The sequence below is a fragment of the Saccostrea cucullata genome, unplaced genomic scaffold (genome assembly GCF_032062105.1).
Source record: "Saccostrea cucullata isolate Sc308-1 unplaced genomic scaffold, CSIRO_AGI_Scuc_v1 ctg31, whole genome shotgun sequence".
NCBI classification, from domain to species: Eukaryota; Metazoa; Mollusca; class Bivalvia; order Ostreida; family Ostreidae; genus Saccostrea; species Saccostrea cuccullata.
Window position 1 is genome coordinate 471,998 of NW_026918875.1, and position 20,503 is coordinate 492,500.

The following is a 20,503-nucleotide window of genomic DNA, read 5'->3' on the forward strand; positions in this document are numbered from 1 at the left end:
TCATTTGTAGGTACATGTATATTAGTCTTAATTTGCTCAAAGTAATAAATATTTAAATAGGACATTAATTGGGTTTATTCTGAGATTTATTTTTGACAATTGACTTGAAATTCTCTCTCTCTCTCTCACTGCACCCCTCTTCCCTCCTTTCTCTCACTGCACCCCTCTTCCCTTTCTCTCACTGCACCCCTCACCTCCTCTCTCTCTCTCTCTCCATTTTTTCTCCCTCCCCTCTCTTTCTTACACATAGTGTATACATGTACATGAAACTTTATTACCAACTCAGGTGACCAAAGAAATTCTTATTCTTTATCAGATATGTGTACAATTTAAATCTGTAACACAGCATTGCATATTGTTTATTGAAATGCAGGTTTTAACAAAAAAAAGTCAACAGAGCATTTTACAGCAGCATCTTGATAAAAGTACAAACATAAAAGAAACAATTTTAATGACAGACTCAGCATGAAATTAAAGATTCTCATTTCTTTCAACAGGTACCTGACTTGAATATTTGAATACACAAGAATGGTTTCTTTTTTATTGTAACATTTGATAGGATGGGAAGCGTAATTATAGTTCATTTGCATGATTCAGAACATAATGACTTCTTGAAAGTCAGTATGACATCTATCAGATAATCGACGACAAAAAAAAGTAGCTGCGAGCAAATAACTTCACCTGGTAAACATGGAGTTCTCTGACACACAAATGCCATCTTCATCCGACAGTTTCCCATGGTCCACTGATATTTTCCATCCTTTTTCTCTATATATACACAGTCTCCGTGACTAGTATCTGGATTTCTGACTGACCAGCGACCCTGGTAAATTGATGCCGCTGTGAGCATGTTCCACGTTGTATCAATGCCATTCTGGGTATTCACACCCTTCTCACTCATTCCTTTGAAAGAAATTTTGCTTTTAATTGATTTTTTTTTATGTATAATTTAATTCAAAATACAGTTTCGTCATGAATACTGTGAATGTATCATATCTAGCATGTACAATATTTGGCAGAAATTGAATTTTTGAACAAGAAGATTTGATTTAGAACATTTCTTAATGTTCTTATTTATCTATAAATATGCATGTGCAAGACATTTTGCAGTTTTTTTTTGATTAGTGGGAAGTAGCTTTCTGCAGGAAAAAAAAAATTAAAATGCATCATTGAAGTCACTGTGCAAGTTGTTAGAGCGTAACTTAAAACTTAATTTAATAAAAACAATGCATAAACAATGTATTTTGCAAGAGTTTTGCACAAGAACAGGGTCAAGTACTAGTATTTTTTAGGTGCATAGCAAAATACCCTCCCCCCTCCTGCAAGAAATACATGTAAGCCTCAAATCAACCTTCAACTATAAAGTTTAAGGTAATAGGCAACGTAGTTTGAACCTTATTGGGTTCTTCCTTGGAGTTGAAGAATTCCACTAAATGAAGGACCTGTGGGCAATATTTTTAATGTCCATATGTGGATTTATACACCTCTTCTAAAACAATTTTTAATGAAAAAAAAATCTGGAATTTATGTTTCGTACATTTTTCTTTGAATAATGCAGAAATTTTCAAAATTTTATATCTTTTTAAAACCCCTTGGTAACGCATGCTGATTTTTTGTCTAAGAAAATGTAATGGTATCATGTTTAAATTTAGAATATCTTGAAAAATTATCAGTAGGTAAGGTCCCTTGCGTATGTCCTTAACCTTCCAATCCAACTCATCTTTCTCAATTTCAAAATACGCAGACAAAACAATTAATAGATCAAAATAAGGGACATTCTATCCCAGTTTTTACTATTTGCCAAACACTTTAACTTGAGGCCTCCTTAGATGATTTCATGCTTCAAGATACAATTACTTCATCAAGAAACCTGTTTAAAACAAAATATTTTATTTTCTGCTAGAAGTCAATCAATCAAAGATTATATAACATACTGAATACATGAATAATGAATCTTACAGGATTAAGGTTTTATTTAAACGTCTCATTTTTCCTTGTCTGTGATCATTTGATCTCTGCAGATGTATGTGAAAAATTTCAAATGTGAATGTAAACTCTCATTAAAAATCTAAGTTTGAACAACAGCAATGAAAAAAGCTTAAGGCAACATCAGCTTCATAAAATTGTTGATACAATTCAACAACAAAAAATTTCCATGTGGGAAAAAGCCATAAATGGGCAACAGTCTATGCAGATATGTAACATATTTTTAAAATTCTTTTTCACAGCAAAAAAAAAAAAAAACTAAAGTTTTCACATAATAAGTTAATTAAAGCCCAATGTCTGAGTATTAAAAGTTCAGGCTTTTATGAAAATACAAAAAAAGCTAATTTAAGGAGTTCACTTTATCTGGTAACTTAATAATCAATTATTTTTTTTATTTGGTGACAAGGCCATTGACACAAGGAAAGAAGAACTAACACCCCAGGCAGTATTTTATTTTCTGTAATCTTCCAGTCACCTCACCCATTAATCGACAGCATTAGTAGACGCTTCCATTAAAAGTGAAAGTGACATTCACAAAACATTCGGGTATATAGCAGTGCCTCGGGTGTAGAACTTTATGTGCTTGGTTAACAGTGGTTTACCCGGACAGTTTGTACTTACCCGTCCAAAACATGTTGACATTCCTCTGTGAAGCAAAGTCGCCAACATTCAGATTGGTGAAATAATCATCAATAGTTACTAACTCAGCTCCATTACTGCAATGTAAAAGAGTAAAGAAATTCTACCATTAACTTACGAATATATTAAACTTCACAGGTGTATTGTAACTGTATACCTCACATTAATCAATTAATATCAAAAGAAAACTATTAATACCAAATTTTGAATAAGAATATACATGTACATGGTAGATTTTACAATGGTATTAGTAATATTTATTCTACATTTGTGACTTAAAAAGCATGTGCTCTTATGAACACAGTGTCAAGTGATTTTTAAGATGATATAGGTGTGGATTTCATTTATACAGGTATAAAATAATTTTTCTACAGGTGTCATGTCAGTCTTAACAATAAAACTTCAATGAAATTTGACCATTTGAATGTTTTGGATGGTTTTGAATTACATATCCTCACTCATTTAAATACATCAGCTAAAATACCATTAAATAAAGACACCTAAACAGAGTTAGAATTACTAGAGAGCTTATAAGAGGAAGATGGATAAGATGGCAATGGAGCATTTGGCATTGATGACCAAACTAGCCAACTGAAATGGTCAAATCTAGTAAAGGTTTCATTAATCCACAGATCCAATTTTTCTTTTTTTTTTAAATCCGTTGCAAAGAATGTGAAGGGAATACAGTAATGCACTCGTGTGTGCATTTGTTATGCAAAACGGGAGTGACAACATTTGCATCAGGATCAATGTCGAATGCTGTCTTGATTTATAATTACGCTTTTTGTGAGGAGATGCTCTGCTTTTTAGTACCATAATGATTGCTAAATTTTTTTTTGTAATAATAAATTATGGACATTTTGTATCTAACGTTCTGAAATTTATGTAAGGATTGAAGCAGACAAGATTAATCATTTCTGAAAATGAATCATTAGCTTTGTAGTGATAACAGTAGGTCCTTTTTATTGATACTTATGATACCAGGTAATTAGACAATGTGGCTACATTTTTTATGATGATGTAGTAGTCAACTTACCCCTTGCACTCACGATACGCTAGGTCCCATGTTGATTTTGTTACAGATGATGTTCCATATAATTTATAGCACATTATATTAGATAAAACCCATCCTAAAAAATAAGAAATACCAAAAATTATAGATTTTTCTATGTTACAGAATTAAGTCCACAAAAACTTTGAAGCTGTGGTGCATGATATGGACTAGTCTAGTAGCTAGCTGTTGGACTATATAAAAATTTTGAGATCTGCATATATTAATTCTATATGGACATTGGATTTATATTACAATTAATTGAAGGAAGACCACATTTGTCAAGGCATGAACATGTATTGCTAGTTTTGAATTTATATCTTTGTACATAGTAAGTGAAGAATGAATCTTGTGCAAACAAGATTATGAGATATATATTTTCTGCTTCATATCACAAGACCGTAGAAGTTCACTTTATGCATTAATTAAATGTGCATAGATCAGTTTTTAAACTACCGTATCACCTAGCTGTTGCATTTTGAAAAATAATATAAAGTAGAGACTTATAGTGCTTTTACTTCCCATAATATAATAAAGTTTCCTCTAAAAATCCACCCAGTTATTGGAGAACAGGCTGTAAAAAGTGAAATGAAAATCAAAGCTTTTCCATACAGCAATCATTCCACAATAAAATTTTCTTAAACAAGAATGCAGTAAGCGCAACTTACCATCAGGACAGACATGTGTTATTGTTGTACCCTACAAAAAAAAGACATGAATAAGAAATATATTCAATACAAAAACAGTTCTAAAACATGATTTTTTATTTCTGAAAATTGCACGTTCATAATTATAGGACTATAAAGCAACTCAAAGGGAAAACTTAAATTGTTGGAAATGTCTAGAAAGAGGACTTGTGATTTTGTAACCTGATGTGTCTGGGTGTGTACGCGTCTCATTTTGATGGAAAATTTTCAGTACAATGAACTTTGCTTACATGGTTGGATAAACTCAGCAGTATTTTATACAACACTGGCATAAACTTATGCAAGCAATATTTTTTAAATTTTTCAATTATTACTCAGTGATACTTTGAATTTGAAAAATTTGATACATTCATTCAAGTTTTAGTTGGTACATTTAATATAATTAAAATATCCATATAATAAAATTGACATATAGTCATTTAAATTCCATTTAAATACACCATTAATATCAAATATAGCAAGCATCACTCTGTGAGGTCTTCAAACAGAACTCAAATTCATCTAAATCTGTATCATCTGGCTCCAGGGCCATAAAACTTAGTTGAGCTCACTTTTAATCTCAGTCTCACTTTGACCAAAGGAATCAAAAGTGCAAAAGTGAGATTGAGGGTGAACCAGATTGTGATCAAAAGTGAGCTCGTCTAATAAGTTTTATGGCCCTAGGGCTTGCACCTATATGTTTTACACCAAAAATTCTCCAAATTGTAAAGTATAAACAGTTAAATATTTCTGATAAATAAAGTTATTTCATATTTATTGATAATCTTGACTCATTCAAGTGTAAAAAAACGCATAAAGAAAACCCATGCATGTAAATGAGTCAGGACCAAAAATAAAACTTGTTTGAATTCATAAAACCCTTCCCTTCAGTATCATAAAAAAGTTTTAACCTTCGTATTCAAAATTGATCTTTGTCCGATATTAAAGCATAACATTCCAAACCAATACAATTATATTGCACCCTTTTCATTCAGGTTTTAGAAATTTAGGAAATAAAATGGGCAATTGTTCAAGTTTCAATGAAAAAAACAGCCAGTCCTGTATTGTGATATAACCAATTATGTGCTTTTATTTCCTTGTAGCAAGGCTTATCATAATAGAGCAATCCTACATGAGAAAATCTCTAACATAACTATAATTGTGTTAACAAATATATTGTAGAAGTTTATATATTTAAAAAAAAAAAACATGATACAACTACATATATGAACCCCCACACCCATCCCTAATCCTTAAATTTTCAATGAATTTTACAATTCATGTCTTTTTTTTCATTATTTAATTTTTTAAATCCACTTCATCACCTGGTATGCATTTCAATAATTCAAAAGATAAATTGTAAAATTAAAGTATATATATATTTTTTTGTAAATAATTCTTTTTTGCTTTTTTTTCATTTTTTTTAAAAAGGATTTTATGATGAAAGTTTTATTATTAAAATGTTAACCATGTTCATCATTCCCCCTTTCAGATTATTTCGTAGAAATTGAAACCGCACCCAATATTGCACAGGAACAAGACAGCGCCCCAAAAATAGTGTTCCAAACCAATGGTCTTCTATTCATATTCAAATGTTTGGCTTTTAAATTCCAGAGAATTACAATGAGCCAGCAGTCATGACCTTTTTACCCAAAATAAAACACGACGATGAAATAAAGTGGACATTGTCACTTAATGAAAGGTTTTATATTAACGGATGACGCTTCTATTTTAACTTCTGACTTCTAAATATCAACAGTGCGTGAAGACAAATGTATGCATTAATTATATATGAACTTTTGATTAATCTACACAACACACGCACAAAACACCTTCTCGTTTGCCGAGTGTGTTTGCAAATGATTGCGATCATCAATATCCATGATTGATTTTTCAGGTAAAACTCACCTGGGATGCTGTCAATGTGACCAATATTAAAATCCATAGAAAACTATAAAACTGTCCCAATTCCATCGTGTTTATAAGTCACACTTGTCCAAGAATCATAACCACTGAATATATTAATTAAATCTACAAATGATCGTCACTACTGGACCCCCCTCAGATTGCGAACTGCAGCGCTGGACCCCAAACTCGTTGTTTCCCCGCGGCCCAAAGCGTTCTAGCTCCTCTTCTAAACAGCAGCGGTGCCACACCCCACGTGGATTTTGGTTTAGGTTATTGAGCTCGAAGGTTGACAGAAACTTCACGGTCCCCTGATTCTCACGTGTGACTTGGTCGGCACCCTTATTGGGCTTTGAGAATTCGTCTTAAATAGCAGTCCTTTAAATAGAGTTAGGGTGTATCCACCGCGGTTAATTCTTACGAAACGCGTCCATTCTTCTTACCATCACGATCTTTGATGCGTCTTGTGCAAATAAGTTCCTAAAATATTTCATAATACACAAGAAAATTGATCACTTTGATCAATAAATGATTATAGTAATACAAATGTAGAAATCGAGTTGACTTTTTTTTTTTTTTTACTTCCCTGCAGAATATTGCCCGCCTTGCGTTCAACAGGTAAACCGAATTTCACCACAACTATATGATGTATTTTTATGCGAGAATTAATTGGATTTAAATTAATGTACAAACTATTAAGCATGGTACTAGTCGTATATTCATGAAAAATTAATTTGAATTCATGCACAAGATAGGCTGAATTTTGTAATGAATCTCTCTTTCCCTCTTCATTGTCCCCAGAGGTCTCGATCGGTATTTAATAAAGTTTGCCCAAGTTATTTAACTTTGCACAAAAATGTTTGGTTTTGGGATGAGTAGACGAACAAAAATATTTTTCAAGCTTGTTTGCTTCATAATCATATTTCCATTCTTGTAGACATTACTTAACACATGTTCAAAGGGAAACATTTTAACTTGGTGTATTATACCCTCCCCCTTTTTTCCGTACTACTTTTAGGTCGTCCAAGTTACGACCAGAGATTCTCAAAACTGACAAAAAGAGTAAACTTTCACATCACTGTGAGAGAATTTAAATTCCCAAACTTTTTTGGTGGATACTTATTAATAATTTTTTATCATATCAGATATAATGAAAGAAAAAGGGAGCAAGCTCACATACCCCACGCTCCCCCAAAACTCAAAATGTCGAAAATCCCGAAAAAATAAGGAATCGAATTTCCTGATGCACTTCTACATATCGTGTCCTAAATGTCTGCAAAGTCTGACAAAATTCTGTGCAGCGGTTTATGAGGATTTGCGCTGAAAAAAAATAGGACTCGAAAACATTATACATCCCACAACTTGTTGCATGGGGTATAATAAGATCTTGACTGATGGAGCGTACATCAAACAGCATCAAATGAGTAGATGCCATTTCCAGTATTAAAAAAATGGAATGGACGGTCCAGACTCCCTATTATTTTCAATTTTTCAAAGAAAAATATGGAGAAGACAAAAACTCTGAAATCTCCCACAAAAAAATTGTATATGTATTCTACATTTTCACTTTTTTAAAGCTTGGAAGTTGGTAGGAATTAAATGGATTTTTGAGTGATTTTTTTCTTTTCATTTTTGACAAGAAATAACAGGTATACTCTCAGTCCCTTATTATTAGACCCTCAGAAAATGGTTGCCTATCAATTTGACAGTATTGCTACCTTTATTTTTTCATGTCACTACCATGCAAACAAGCTTATGATTAAACTTCTTCCTTTTATCTTAATCTGAAATCTAGCCTTACACTATGGAATGTCCTAATAATACACGTATAAACCAGGTATCTTCAAATACAAGAAAAAAATTCTACCGTTCAAAACCTAAACAAATATTTGTACTATTCCTTGTAAAATCTCAATATTAAAGGTAAAAATTGTTGCCTACACTTGAAAACAATCTCGTAAATGTAAGCAATTCCAAAAAAAAAAATGAAAAGAAATTGAACTTTAAAGTTTGTGTGGAGTTCTAGTGTGAAATTGACAAACATATATTCACACTAACAATTAAAGTTATACAACAGTCTGAACAAGATTGAAATACGTTTTAGAATATAAATTGAAATGTGGAGCCTTTCTTTGAAGACAAGAACAGTTTCTACTAAAGCACATATGTAATATAATTACTGTACTACACAAACTATCTGAAATTTTTAAAATCCTTTTTGTTTCTCTTCAAATCTTCAGTACTTTATTTAGCACAATGCACAAATATAGGTTAATATCAATATTTATTTAAAAAATATAGTAAGGTAGATAAATGCATACAATATCACCAATAACAGCCAAGAAAGCAGTGCCTATATTAAAAAGTAAATTTCCTGCCATAATTGTTCATATCTATCAATAGACATTTTGTATAAAAAAAATTATCACAAGCTTTATAAACAAAAGTTTTCATTTGAACTGCAGCAAAGATTCAATAGTCTTTGTTTTTTCTTCCCTTAATTTGTATGAATAAACAAATCAACAAAAATATTTTCAACAGTTGGAGCTTTCAGTGCTCTGAAGGTTTAACGAAGAAAAAATATAGCAAGATTACAATTTTGCAAAGAAAGCTGTTTTGCAAGAAATTTAGAAAAAAAAATGTTTCTAACTTGTAAACATTATAATAAGATAAACTAGATGTATACTAATGGAATAATCTGAAATACTGAGTTATCAGTTTATATATGACATAAATGGGAGAGCTTTGAAATAGCTAGTTGACCTTTGAAACATTTTCCATATTTTGAGTTTCATATGACTTAAAAATAATGAACCTGAATATACATACACAAACATTAGAAGTATAGTTTATAGATAAAGAAGGAAAAAATATTCAGTGGAAGCACAGTGAAAAAATATTGGGTAAAATATATGTTCAAATTAAAGATTTAATTGCTAGGTGTTATTTCGTGTTTAACAAACTTATATATGTGTATTTAGAATTTGCACTTATATGTACATTCAAAGAATGAATGAATGGGAAACATACATGTATGCTCATTTTTAATTTGTGCATTAAACTGAGTAAACATTCCTTTGTTAACCAGTTTTACAGTGCATATCTTTGGGTCTTTATTTATAAGGAAAGCCTTCTTTTCTTTTAAAAAGTTGCAGAATATTGTAAACATGAAATCCAAAAGACAAAACAAGTTCTACAACCAAAAGAAATATTCTTGGCAACCTGGCCTAAAACTGCTATGGCAAACAAAATTTCCTTAAATAAGAAAAAAAACTATGGAGTCTTTTACTCCGATTTACAATTAAAATAAAACATTTTTGTATCACAAACTCTTAAGCACTTAGGTATTATCATTAAACAGATATATGGCACTTCAAAATATATACTTGCACTCAAGTAAACTATGGATGGCAAAACATAAATCCAATACCCATCAACATTTTGAAAACATGGTCAGTATTTTATATACGGTACAAAATAATCTTTAGGAACATTGAAAGCACTAGCCACAATTTTTACATGAACACTTTCATTAAAAACATTCTCATCTTGTATCTATCTAATTGTCAAACATCTTATTTACTGGCACACAAAATTATAATCATTACAAATCCTTTGCAAGTACAACCAATAAAACAAATTCACACACTTTTCATAGGAAAACATGGAAAACAACACCTATAAAGTATTTCTGCACTAAATCATTTTCGTTTTGGTTTCAGCGGAGTAGCAGTGCCAAATATACTCTTCACATTTTCTATTAATCTAGGAATTGGCCATTCATATTCATTTGGAACCACTCCATCGCATTTGGACTCAAAGAATGAAAAGAGTGGGAACCAAAATCGTCTTCTTCCCTTGTCGCGTTCCATGAGCGAGCGATTGTTTGCCAGCGTGTGGTAATACAGGAACAGTCTGGAGGTGAGGTAGAAGGCTACAAATACATCAATGGAGTAGTGTTCATGAGCTGCTAGGATCAGAAACACCCCAAACATATTGGCCATCCAGCTACAGGTATGCAGGTAGTACAGCTTTCTTGGAGTGTCTGTAAAACAACCAAAGAAATGTATACGGTGAAAAAAAAATCACACCCCTAGTGGATTGTCATACCCTGTATCCATTGTGGGAAACCCATGGTTGGTCTCCCTTCTCTTACCTTGTGACGTAAGAGAGCCGGAACCAACCATGGGTTTCCAACAATGTCTGTATTAGGTGACTTACACTGTTACGTAATGATATTGAAAACATGATATACTTTATTGTCTATTTAATATGTTTTTGAAACACATTTTCTCTGAAAAGAACTTCATGAGTAATTTTCTTCAATATACCATCCATCTCTGTATTAAATCTTTATATAGTGCCACTTACACTCTGTGATGAAAAAGTTGAGCATGGTAAGGACAACTGTATGTCCACTAAACATGTAATCCCCACAGGTCCGTACTCCAGTAGAGGTCATCCCCAGGCCAGACCAAATCTCAAACGCCCTCCCTAACTTGGCCCTCATGTCTCCATAGGACTGAAAGATTGAGTAAAGCCTAAATTAAGATATTTTTATATTCTTAGATTACAAACAAAATTAGCCCTTCTCAAAATATTTTATCACTCTTTTCACTGACATTTTTTTAACTTCGTTTATTTTATCAGTCAGTTTTCAACAGATTACATGTGGTCATTTGGCTAGTTACAGAACATGTTTTGCTTTATAGTGATGATAAAACTTAATTCTGCATAAAGAGATACATGTTTACTGAGTATCTGAATTTTCGGTTGAAAAAAACAAAAACAAACATGAAATATTTTTCCTAGTACCTGCCTACTTCTTGCTAAAAGACTCGATCAGAAAAAGGGCAAAGATTATTTTTATTTTGGTCTAAATTTTCTCTCTTTCTGCTAGACTTTTTTTAAAAAAAAAATACATAAATTTATTTGGAGGACTAGAGTTCATAAAACATTTCTTCCACAAAAGCTCTTACCTTTTTCTCACAAGCTAAATGTTTACTCGGTACAGAAAGTGAGGTTATAAGCATGCAGACACTGCGTAGCAGGAAAAGTGTTCCCAGCAACGAAAACATTCTTCTCATTAAGATGAATCTAAGATGAAGCATGTAGTTGTCATTCATCAAATTTAAATCATAAATATAAACTATCATGTAAAATACTGACATATATTCTAAGACAATCATCATATTTGAAGCATTAACACTCAAACTTCTGCTTGTGGATTTGAAGAATGTACAATCTACCCACTTTTCAAAACTGTTTTAGATTTAAACATAGTTGTTCGATTAAGAAAATCAGAATAATTGGTAGACACATAATGTATATATATACTATTAATTCACCTGTGCTTATGAAAGAAGAGGATTGTGAACCATGTGGCACCTAAAGCCATACCAATTATTTCTGTAGCTTGAAATGCCCAAGGTATGAATGGCACATTATCCAGAAAAATATCAGGCAGTGGTGGATATTTCTCTACATCAGGCACACGTTCGTGGACAATCACCATTACAAAAGAAGTGAACAAAAACACAGTAAATACATATACAAAGCTTAGAACAGTTTTCAAGATCTCAGAATCTAAATATTGAGAAAGATGCACATTCTTTTTCTGAGTTATAAAATCCTGAGTTCCTGTGAACACATCGTCTTCACTGGAATTGTCATTACAGGAAGACAATTCGTTCTCTGATGCAGGAGTCCTGGCATGGAGAGTATTAATACGAATCATTAGCCGTTTGATATCCCCCAGAACGGACAACTGCAGTGGAGGTTGTTTGAGATCATTTTCTGTTAAGGACAGCAGGACTTGGCCATCTATTTTGTGGGTATCACAGAGAGTTTTGGAATACTGGGTAAAACCTTCACCAACAAGCCAATCCTTCACTTCCTCACAGCTCCAGTTCTTCACTGATTTTTTCTTCAATTTCTGTAAAAAAAAAAAATACAACTCTCTCTCATGAATAAGCAGAACATCTGTACATGCATATACGGCTGTAATAAATGATTGATTTCCTATTACAGAATCAGTGTCACTGACCACCCATACTTGCAGGTGAAAGTACTATCAGGGGCAAATAATAACTTGGATTGTGTCTTGAAGAGAAAAGACATTTTGAGGAGGGAGAAATGCTACTGAATTAGCTAGTGGGTATCAACTCTGGTATATCAGTAAGTACTAAGTAGAGTACCTGCCTGGCAAAGTAGGGGTCCCGACTCCCGGGGTCAATTTCTGGTCTGGCCATACATTTTCTCATTTCCAGTAACAGTAATAATTCTGCACAATGTGAAGAAACCATACTTACCTATGCCTCACTGCTAGATTAAAGCTGCAGTAGACAATTCATCCTTTATAGCTAAATATACTAGGGATGTCAAAATATTTAATTTCTTTAGTCGAACATTCGATTGAATTATTCGAACGATAGTCAATAGTCGACTATTCGGAGCATTTTTTGATAGCATGTGGTTTTGAAGGCTTATTAATTAAAATAAATTGGAAATGAGAATTGTAAATTCACACTATCCACACCTCTGATGATACTGTAAAATACTGCATGCTTATTCCAATAATGATTGCCCCAGCAATCAAGATGTCTTTTAAGGAAGATTATTATTGTATTTTAATAACAACAAGAGGCCCACGGGCCTTATAGGTCACCTGAGCATTATGCAACAATTTTCCAGTTATTGAATTTGATTCATGTTTTAAGCCAGATGCTATATGACATTCACAATTTTGAAAGAGGCACCATTGATCATCATAACAATACACTTAGCAGTTGCTTAGCTTGGTTACTGAATATCCATATGCAGGGTAGGGGAACAAAAATGCATTCCAACTAACCAGTAGTGCCCCTAACACTGTGACATAAACCCCTGACCCTAGGTCCACACATTGCACAAATTTCAAAAAGGCACCCTTAATATCAAAAATTAAATGTTTTATAAATACAAAAGAGCAGATTTCAAACAATAAATACATTTTCAGTACATAAGTAGAGCCCCCACCCCACCCCTGACAGTGGGGCTTTGAAATTCACATTTCTGCAAGAATACGGCCCTTTCTCATCATAACTATAAAGGTAGTTCATCTGCTTTATACCCAGAGACAAAGAAAAAAAAAATTCAAAGATTTAATGTATTTTCATTATATAATTAATTGAGCCCCACCCCCCTAACACCAGAACCCCTGACCCTAGGGTCATAAAATTCATAATTTTAAAAGAGACATTCTTGTTCATCATAACCATGTACTTAGTTTATTTAATTCCTAGGAGCAGAGAAGAAGATTTTCAAAGAATTCATGTATTTTCAATGTATAATCAATAGAGCCCTGCCCTCACACCAGAAACCCTGACCCTGGGACCATAAAATTCACAATTTTGGTAGAGGCACTCTTGCTCATCATAACTATGCACTTAGTAGGTTTATTTAATACCTAAAAGCAAAGTAAAAGATTTTCAAAGAAATCATGTATTTTCACTATATAATCAATAGAGCACAACACAACCCCCCAACACCAGAACCCTTGACCCTGGGGCCATAAAATTCACAATTTTGGTAGAGGCACTCATGCTCATCATAACTATGCACTTAGTGAATATATTTAATACCCATGGGCAGAGAAAAAGATTTTCAAAGAAATCATGTATTTTCACTATATATAATCAATAGAGCCCCGCCCTAACACCAGAACTGCTGACCCAGGGGCCATAAAATTCACAATTTTGGTAGAAGCACTCATGCTCATCATAACTATGCACTTAGTTAGTATATTTAATACCCAGGGGCAGAGAAGAAGATTTTCAAAGAAATCATGTATTTTCACTATATATAATTAATAGAGCCCCGCCCAACACCAGAACCCCTGACCCTGGGGCCATAAAATTCACAATTTTGGTAGAGGCACTCATGCTCATCATAACTATGTACTTAGTTGGTTTATTTAATACCCAGGAGTAGAGAAGAAGATTTCCAAAGAAATAATGCATTTTCACTATATACTTATTTATCCCCGCCCTAGCACTAGAACCCCTGACCCTGGGGCCATGAATTTCACAATTTTGGTAAAGGACTCAATGCTGATTACAATAATGCAACAGTTTGACTGCTTGATGCTCAGGAGTAAAGAAGAAGATTTTAAAAGATTGCATTAATTTTAGTGGTTTCGGCCCCACACCTTAGGCCCCAGGGGGACAGGGGCCATGAAATTCACAATTTTTGTTCCCCTTCACCCATAGATGCTTTGTGCCAAATTTGGTTGAAATTGGTTCAATGGTTGCAGAGAAGAAGCTGAAAATGTTCAAATGTTAACACACGACGGACGACAAACGACGGACGACAAACGACGGACGACGACGGACGAAAACGGATAGCAATAGGTCACCTGAGTTTACTCGGTGACCTAAAAAGGTCAGTAATTGAGAATTAATTATTAATATTGCGGTATGTAATTACTGTGCTTTCCATATGTACAATGTGGAAAATTATTTATATTCTGTGACTGTGGACGTACACTATATAGTTTGAGGTAGGACGCTTTTTCAATTTTGAATAATTGAATGTCGTTTCATTATTCGATTGTCGGTCCATTCGACTTATAGTCGAAATTAATAGTCGACTATTCGTTGACATCCCTAAAATATACAGTCAGTGATTGTACTGGCTCAGCATGTAAAAGCATTATTTAAGGCCATTATGGCCCGTTTTACAAAAGAACTCACAACTAAGACCAAAATTTAGGTCTGTTTATACATGTAGCTATATCCTGGCGTATTGTATTTTCGACCTATTTAGATGTTATTTATTAATTTATTGCATACTTTATAGAATCTGAAAAAATATGGACTTAAAATGTTAGCATATGTGTCTATAAATAAAATGATATAACCCAAATTGCAATTTTGTGTTTATTTTATTTATATGCCATAATATGGAGAGGGTACAGTTTTCCTTACAAAAATATGAGCGTCTTGTGTTTTCGACCTAAATATAGTATCAACGCCCAATCAGTATTGGCTATAAATATCCACAGGATATTCCAAACAATAAAATTATGATTGTCTGCCTTTCAAAAAAACATTGAACAAGTTGCATATTTTAGTTGCAAATACATTTATTCGTTGATTGAACCCACCTGTGAGTAGCTGTGCATTTCCAAAAAAATCAATGAAATTACGTTGCATTTTTCAGTAAAAATCTGTAAGGTAGTGCTCATATTTAAGGAAGAAAAAAAAATTGTTTGATCCACCCATTCATTTCAATATTCATGCGTCTCTTTGACAGAGATCTTTATTTTCTTTCGGAAAAGTGTCACCAAAAAATCTTTGTAATTAACCGATTACGACTTTAATTAATCAACAGATAAAATGTGCATTAGTAAAAAGACTAGAATTTCTGACATCTGTCTAAAACCATCGGGGGAATTCCGTTGAATTAATTATTTTGGATATTTTCACTACAGTTGTGCTTCAAAAGTATTTTTCCAAGTAGCAACCGAAAATAATGTTCTACCACGCGGAATCTGCACGGGAAGCAGATTGGGAAAAATAGGTCGAAAATACAATACGGTCGAAAACAGGATACGAGACGATAATAATTATTTATCATTTCATTTGAGAATGAATTTAATGTTTTTAAAAAGAATGTGAATATTAAAAGATATTTTTATCACTAGTGATTTGAAACAGAATCATACATTTTGCATAAATTTACAATCAATTGAAGTTTTTGGTCTCCAGCGTAAGTTCTTTTGTAAAATAGGCTCCAGTCCTCTGGGGTCTGCGCCTGTGGTGAATTTTGAAGGTAAACTGAGAAGAGCTTGAGCATTTCTTTTCCCGTCCTACTCTTACCTTTGACATTATCTTTGTTTTTCAGATGAGTTTAATTCACTTGTGGAGAAATTTGTTTATAACAAAAAATCTAAAGCCGCAACAGCGGACTTTGTACTGGGTTCAGTGACTCGCAGTCGCATGTGGCCATGTGGCCATGAGCTTCGCCGACTCCATAAACAACAGGAAATCAACATGAGCAAACTAAATGCCGGTTAAACTGATAACGCCAGCAGACGACATACAGCTCCTGTAAATCAATGAAAAAGTATGAAGAACCTTCGGATGCCAGGGGAAGAATTCATGGTCCAAATTTTTTGTAAATTTCATTTAATTTTATATGCTTCTTTATATAAAACTTTCATGTATGTTTGTATTTTTACCCCCCCCCCCCTTTCAATATTAAAAAAGCAAAGCATTGTGATCCCCTGCTTTCGGTGACTTCGTGGATGAGATGTCATTATTTATGACATATTGTATCAAATATGATCGCCGTATCATATAACATTCAAAAGTTATCACCAAAGTTGATTTTTTTAATTAGGTCAAACATTCAGGTCAAGGGGGTCAGTTATCATATCTGACCCCTTGACCTGAATGTTTGACCTAATTAAAGTATATTATAGTTGTCAAACATGAAAGTCCTATCTTTTTTTCTATCAAAAGTTATAAAGAAAAAATAACATTTTTGAAAAGTAGGTCAAACGCAAAGGTCAAGATCACGGGGTCAGAAATCATAACATGTTTAATAGAAAGCGGGGGACAAAAATTAAAGATGCCATCAAGCCTATGATAAAGCCGTTAAGATTTAATGCAGTGTCACAATGAATACACATGTGAAGTATGAAAGCCCTAGCACCAATTTAATTACTGTTAAAAGCACCAATTTACTGTTCAAAAGTTACATGACCAAGGTTAAGGTTTGGAAAGTTTTGGAAAAAGAGGATCAGATTCCAAGACCAAGAGCTAGGTTTTTGGTTGTACCTTAATAAAGATTTGTCACAAGGAGTATACATAGTGCCTGTGAAATATGAAAACCATAGCCCCACCCAATCAAAAGTTCTGGGCAAGGTTCGTCCGTCTGTCTGTTTGGAGTTTGCAAAAACTTTGACATCGCAAGAATCTTCCACTGAGGGGCATAAAAATTGGACTTGCCTTTTTGCTTTTTGAACTGTAATTTGAATTATTCTATTTCTTCGGTTTGACCCCCTATCTCCATTTTCTTTTCATCGTGCGTGATTACGCGATATCTTTTTATGCCCCCGTCATCGCATCGTCGCAAATCACGGCCAAAGTGTACGCTCCTCACCCATTTGGTAGGAGAGAGATATATGCGAACTCCAGACTTTGTCTTGAGACAATGCCGTAATCGAGGAATCTAGATATGTAGTTTTTGCCCTGCCCGCCCGTCTTTCTGTTTGTTCGCAAAAAAACTGTAACCTTTCCCATAGCTTTTGAGTGGATAGGGTTATGGATTTCATATGTTTTCACGTGTATTGTATTCAGTCCTTGTGACAAGACCTTTTTTAGGGTACCCATCTTAGCTATCCAAGGGTTTGCGATCCGAAATCTACTCTATGTAGGGAAACATGCGCCAAATTTGACCCATTGACCTTTGAGTTAAACCCGGCTACCTTATAACTAAAAATTACCAATTTTTAACTTTGGTCAAAATTAACTTTTTAATACTTGGTGCTAGGGTTTTCATGCTTCACATAGACAAAGGGTGTAGGCTAAATACTTTTGACCTTAGAGTTTGACCCCATATTTAAAAAAAAACTTTAACCTTGGTCATAACTTTTAAACAGCAAGCACTAAAATTTAAATATTTCACAGGTTCATTCCAAGATTCTTTATGACAAGACCTTCTTTTTGATACCAATAATTTTGATCTTGTAATTTAATTTTTCAGGGGGCCCGGGTTCGAATCCCGGTCTGGTCCGCTGCATTTCTCCTCTCCCGTTGCTTTTGGTGCCGTGCCATGCCCTGGAATTGACAGGTGAAAGACCTGCCAGGAATGAGTCTGGGTTGGGGTCTTTGGAGGGCCAAAGACCTTTTACGAGGGAGGAATGTGGCGGTAAGCCGGGTTCGATTGCCGGTGGCCAGATAGCTCAGTTGGTAGAGCACCTGACCAGAGTTTCAGGGGTTCGAATCCCGGTCTTGTCCGCTGCATTTTCTCCTCTCCCGTTGCATTTGGTGCCGTGCCATGCCCTGGGATTGACAGGTGAAAGACCTGCCAGGGATGAGCCTGGGTTGGGGTCTTTAGAGGGCCAAAGACCTTTAAGGAGGGAGGAATGTGGCGGTAAGCCGGGTTCGACCACTGATGGCCAGATAGCTCAGTTGGTAGAGCACCTGACCGGAGCATCAGGGGGCCCGGGTTCGAATCCCGGTCTGATCCACTGCATTTTCTCCTCTCCTGTTACAAAGGGAAGGAAAAAGGTAAGGTTAATTTTGTTCAGTACAATTAAGTAGTTTTAAATTAATGGAACTTTGCGAAATCGACATTACATGTAAAAGTTTAAATTTTAAAGAATACAGGTCCGTAAACCGAGTGGGGGGGGGGATTCTTTTCTATGTACAGTGTTTTCTTTTAGTACATTTTACTCTCTTTTTATTGATGTTATATATAATGTAGATCAAATTAGACAAAACGCCAGAGTTGGGATCAGGTACCATGGGGGAATAAGCTTCCCCTGATTGTTAAATATATATTAATAATCAACAAATGATATGAACACAAAAAGATATTTATCGTTAATGCAGAAAAATTTAAGAAAATTATGCGAAGGCACCATCTAATTAGAATTAGACCTTTCAACTCGCTCTTCGTAGATTGATTTGTCGCTCTTTCACGAGCGACAAATCAATCTATGAAGAGCGAGATGAAATGTCTAAGCTTAATTAGATTGCGAAGGCACTTGCCCACTTACCCAATTGCACTATAGTAAAATATTACCCATAATAATATTTATATTTTGAAAAATTAAAATATCAAAGCGACTGCACATTATAAAACTGATAACAAAAAAAAAAACTAACATTGTTTTGTTCTAGTCAGGTCTTAAACATATGCTTTCTCATGTAAAGCAACACATTCAAGCTAGGTTTGACTACGGTCTTGTAAAATAGATTCCCCTTTTTTAAGTAATAGATTATAGATCTTTCCTTTTCCAATTAATTAAAAATTGAAATAATATTAAATTGTTGTATATTACTTATAATTTATTTCAATATAATGCCTTCTGGAAAGAAGGACTTGTGTAGGTGGAGAAACATTACCGTTTACAGTCTCTCAGCTCTTTCACTTTTTCGGTTATTAGTCAATCCAGAAAAAATCGACAATTATATTTAAAAAATATATTTACTGCTTATAACATGTGTTTCACCCTATATTCATCGACATAGACCTTACTAGTGTCATTGATTATATTTTAGATCCTTCAATTTTTTTTTATATTTGCATAAAATTTTCTGCGAGACTACCGGAAAAGAAGATTGTGACCTTCAGCGTGTGTTCTCGATAAAGAACGGTTGCATTACATTTTACAAGTCTATACAAAGTAAGTAACTTTAAAGAGGTTTGAATTGAACTGCTCTGCACTAAATGCTTTTAATCACTTCTGTTCTATTTAAAATTTGTTCAAAGGAACAAGACTTTATTTCAAGAGATGTGATCTGTCTTTAAACACGAACTTGCTCTTGTCTGTCGAGAATGTCACTCTGTCCTTACATCATTAAAATTGCGTGTTAATTGTTTTATTTAACGTAAAGTTCACTCATTCAGTTTGGTTATTATTTTATCAATACTTCTTTCAAACGGGATGGACACGCCCTTCGAATCTATAAGAGCCGGATATGTTTGACAGAGGTTTGAAATACCATGCAGATTGCCAGAGTGTTGAATTTGTGCATACAATTACCTACTTTCGGTTCAGAATATATTTCAAAGTGGGATAGCCCAAGGTTACCACTGACCTGAGATTGAAAATATGTTAGATGTTGTATAAAGAGAGACATTGGACCTTGTTTAATGAAATGAAAGTTTTTTATGTTAATTTAATTAAAGCCTAAAAAATGTCATTGTAGCTGTTTTGTAGGTCAAATTTGAAATACACATTATTTCATCAAGAATAAAAATATCACTTGCTTTAGGAAATACTTTTCAGAGGTACAGAAAGTTGCATATTGTGATGATAAATAATTTCAGTTTATTTATTTTTTTTTGGTTGTTTTGTATACAGAGCAATTTAAAAGTTTTGATAAAGTTTCATGAGGACTCAAAGAAAAATTTAAACAAGAAGATTATTTTATTTGAATACCTGTTTTATATTGTAAGAAAATATGCTTGTCAGATCCTCTCAAAACAATATATAAATGAAGTGAGAATTTGCATTTGA

At 33.7% G+C, this 20,503-nt stretch overlaps 3 protein-coding genes across 3 annotated transcripts in view; 1 reads left to right on the forward strand and 2 right to left on the reverse strand.

Moving 5' to 3' along the window:
* The window catches only part of LOC134273339 (uncharacterized), a 56,779-nt gene extending 50,004 nt beyond the window's left edge, over positions 1-6,775 (reverse strand). Inside the window, exons 1-5 of the mRNA XM_062755541.1 lie at positions 6,271-6,775; positions 4,345-4,375; positions 3,662-3,755; positions 2,608-2,702; positions 682-903 (exon numbers count right to left, since the gene is read on the reverse strand). Coding sequence (XP_062611525.1) covers positions 682-903; positions 2,608-2,702; positions 3,662-3,755; positions 4,345-4,375; positions 6,271-6,336 — 508 coding nt within the window. The 5' untranslated portion in view covers positions 6,337-6,775. The remainder of the gene's footprint in view (positions 1-681; positions 904-2,607; positions 2,703-3,661; positions 3,756-4,344; positions 4,376-6,270) is intronic.
* Positions 6,776-8,534: 1,759 nt separating this feature from the next.
* LOC134273830 (sphingomyelin synthase-related protein 1-like) lies at positions 8,535-16,261 on the reverse strand. The gene is made up of 5 exons (XM_062756044.1): positions 16,128-16,261; positions 11,616-12,202; positions 11,247-11,364; positions 10,639-10,789; positions 8,535-10,312 (listed from the first exon to the last, which is right to left on the reverse strand). The coding sequence occupies exons 1-5, from the start codon at positions 16,134-16,136 to the stop codon at positions 9,969-9,971; spliced, it is 1,209 nt and encodes a 402-aa protein (XP_062612028.1). The 5' UTR covers positions 16,137-16,261; the 3' UTR covers positions 8,535-9,968.
* Positions 16,262-19,524: 3,263 nt separating this feature from the next.
* The window catches only part of LOC134273861 (voltage-dependent anion-selective channel protein 2-like), a 6,297-nt gene continuing 5,318 nt past the window's right edge, over positions 19,525-20,503 (forward strand). Inside the window, exon 1 of the mRNA XM_062756086.1 lies at positions 19,525-19,666. The gene's annotated coding sequence lies outside the window, so the exon portion shown is untranslated. The remainder of the gene's footprint in view (positions 19,667-20,503) is intronic.

What these genes read in the sequence shown, in the direction of transcription:
- LOC134273830 (XM_062756044.1), bottom strand. An exon ending in CTCTTCTTTCATAAGCACAG is followed by an intron (nt 11,365 to 11,615) that starts GTGAATTAATAG and finishes GCTTCATCTTAG; the next exon opens with ATTCATCTTAATGAGAAGAA. An exon ending in ATTTAGCTTGTGAGAAAAAG is followed by an intron (nt 10,790 to 11,246) that starts GTAAGAGCTTTT and finishes TCAATCTTTCAG; the next exon opens with TCCTATGGAGACATGAGGGC.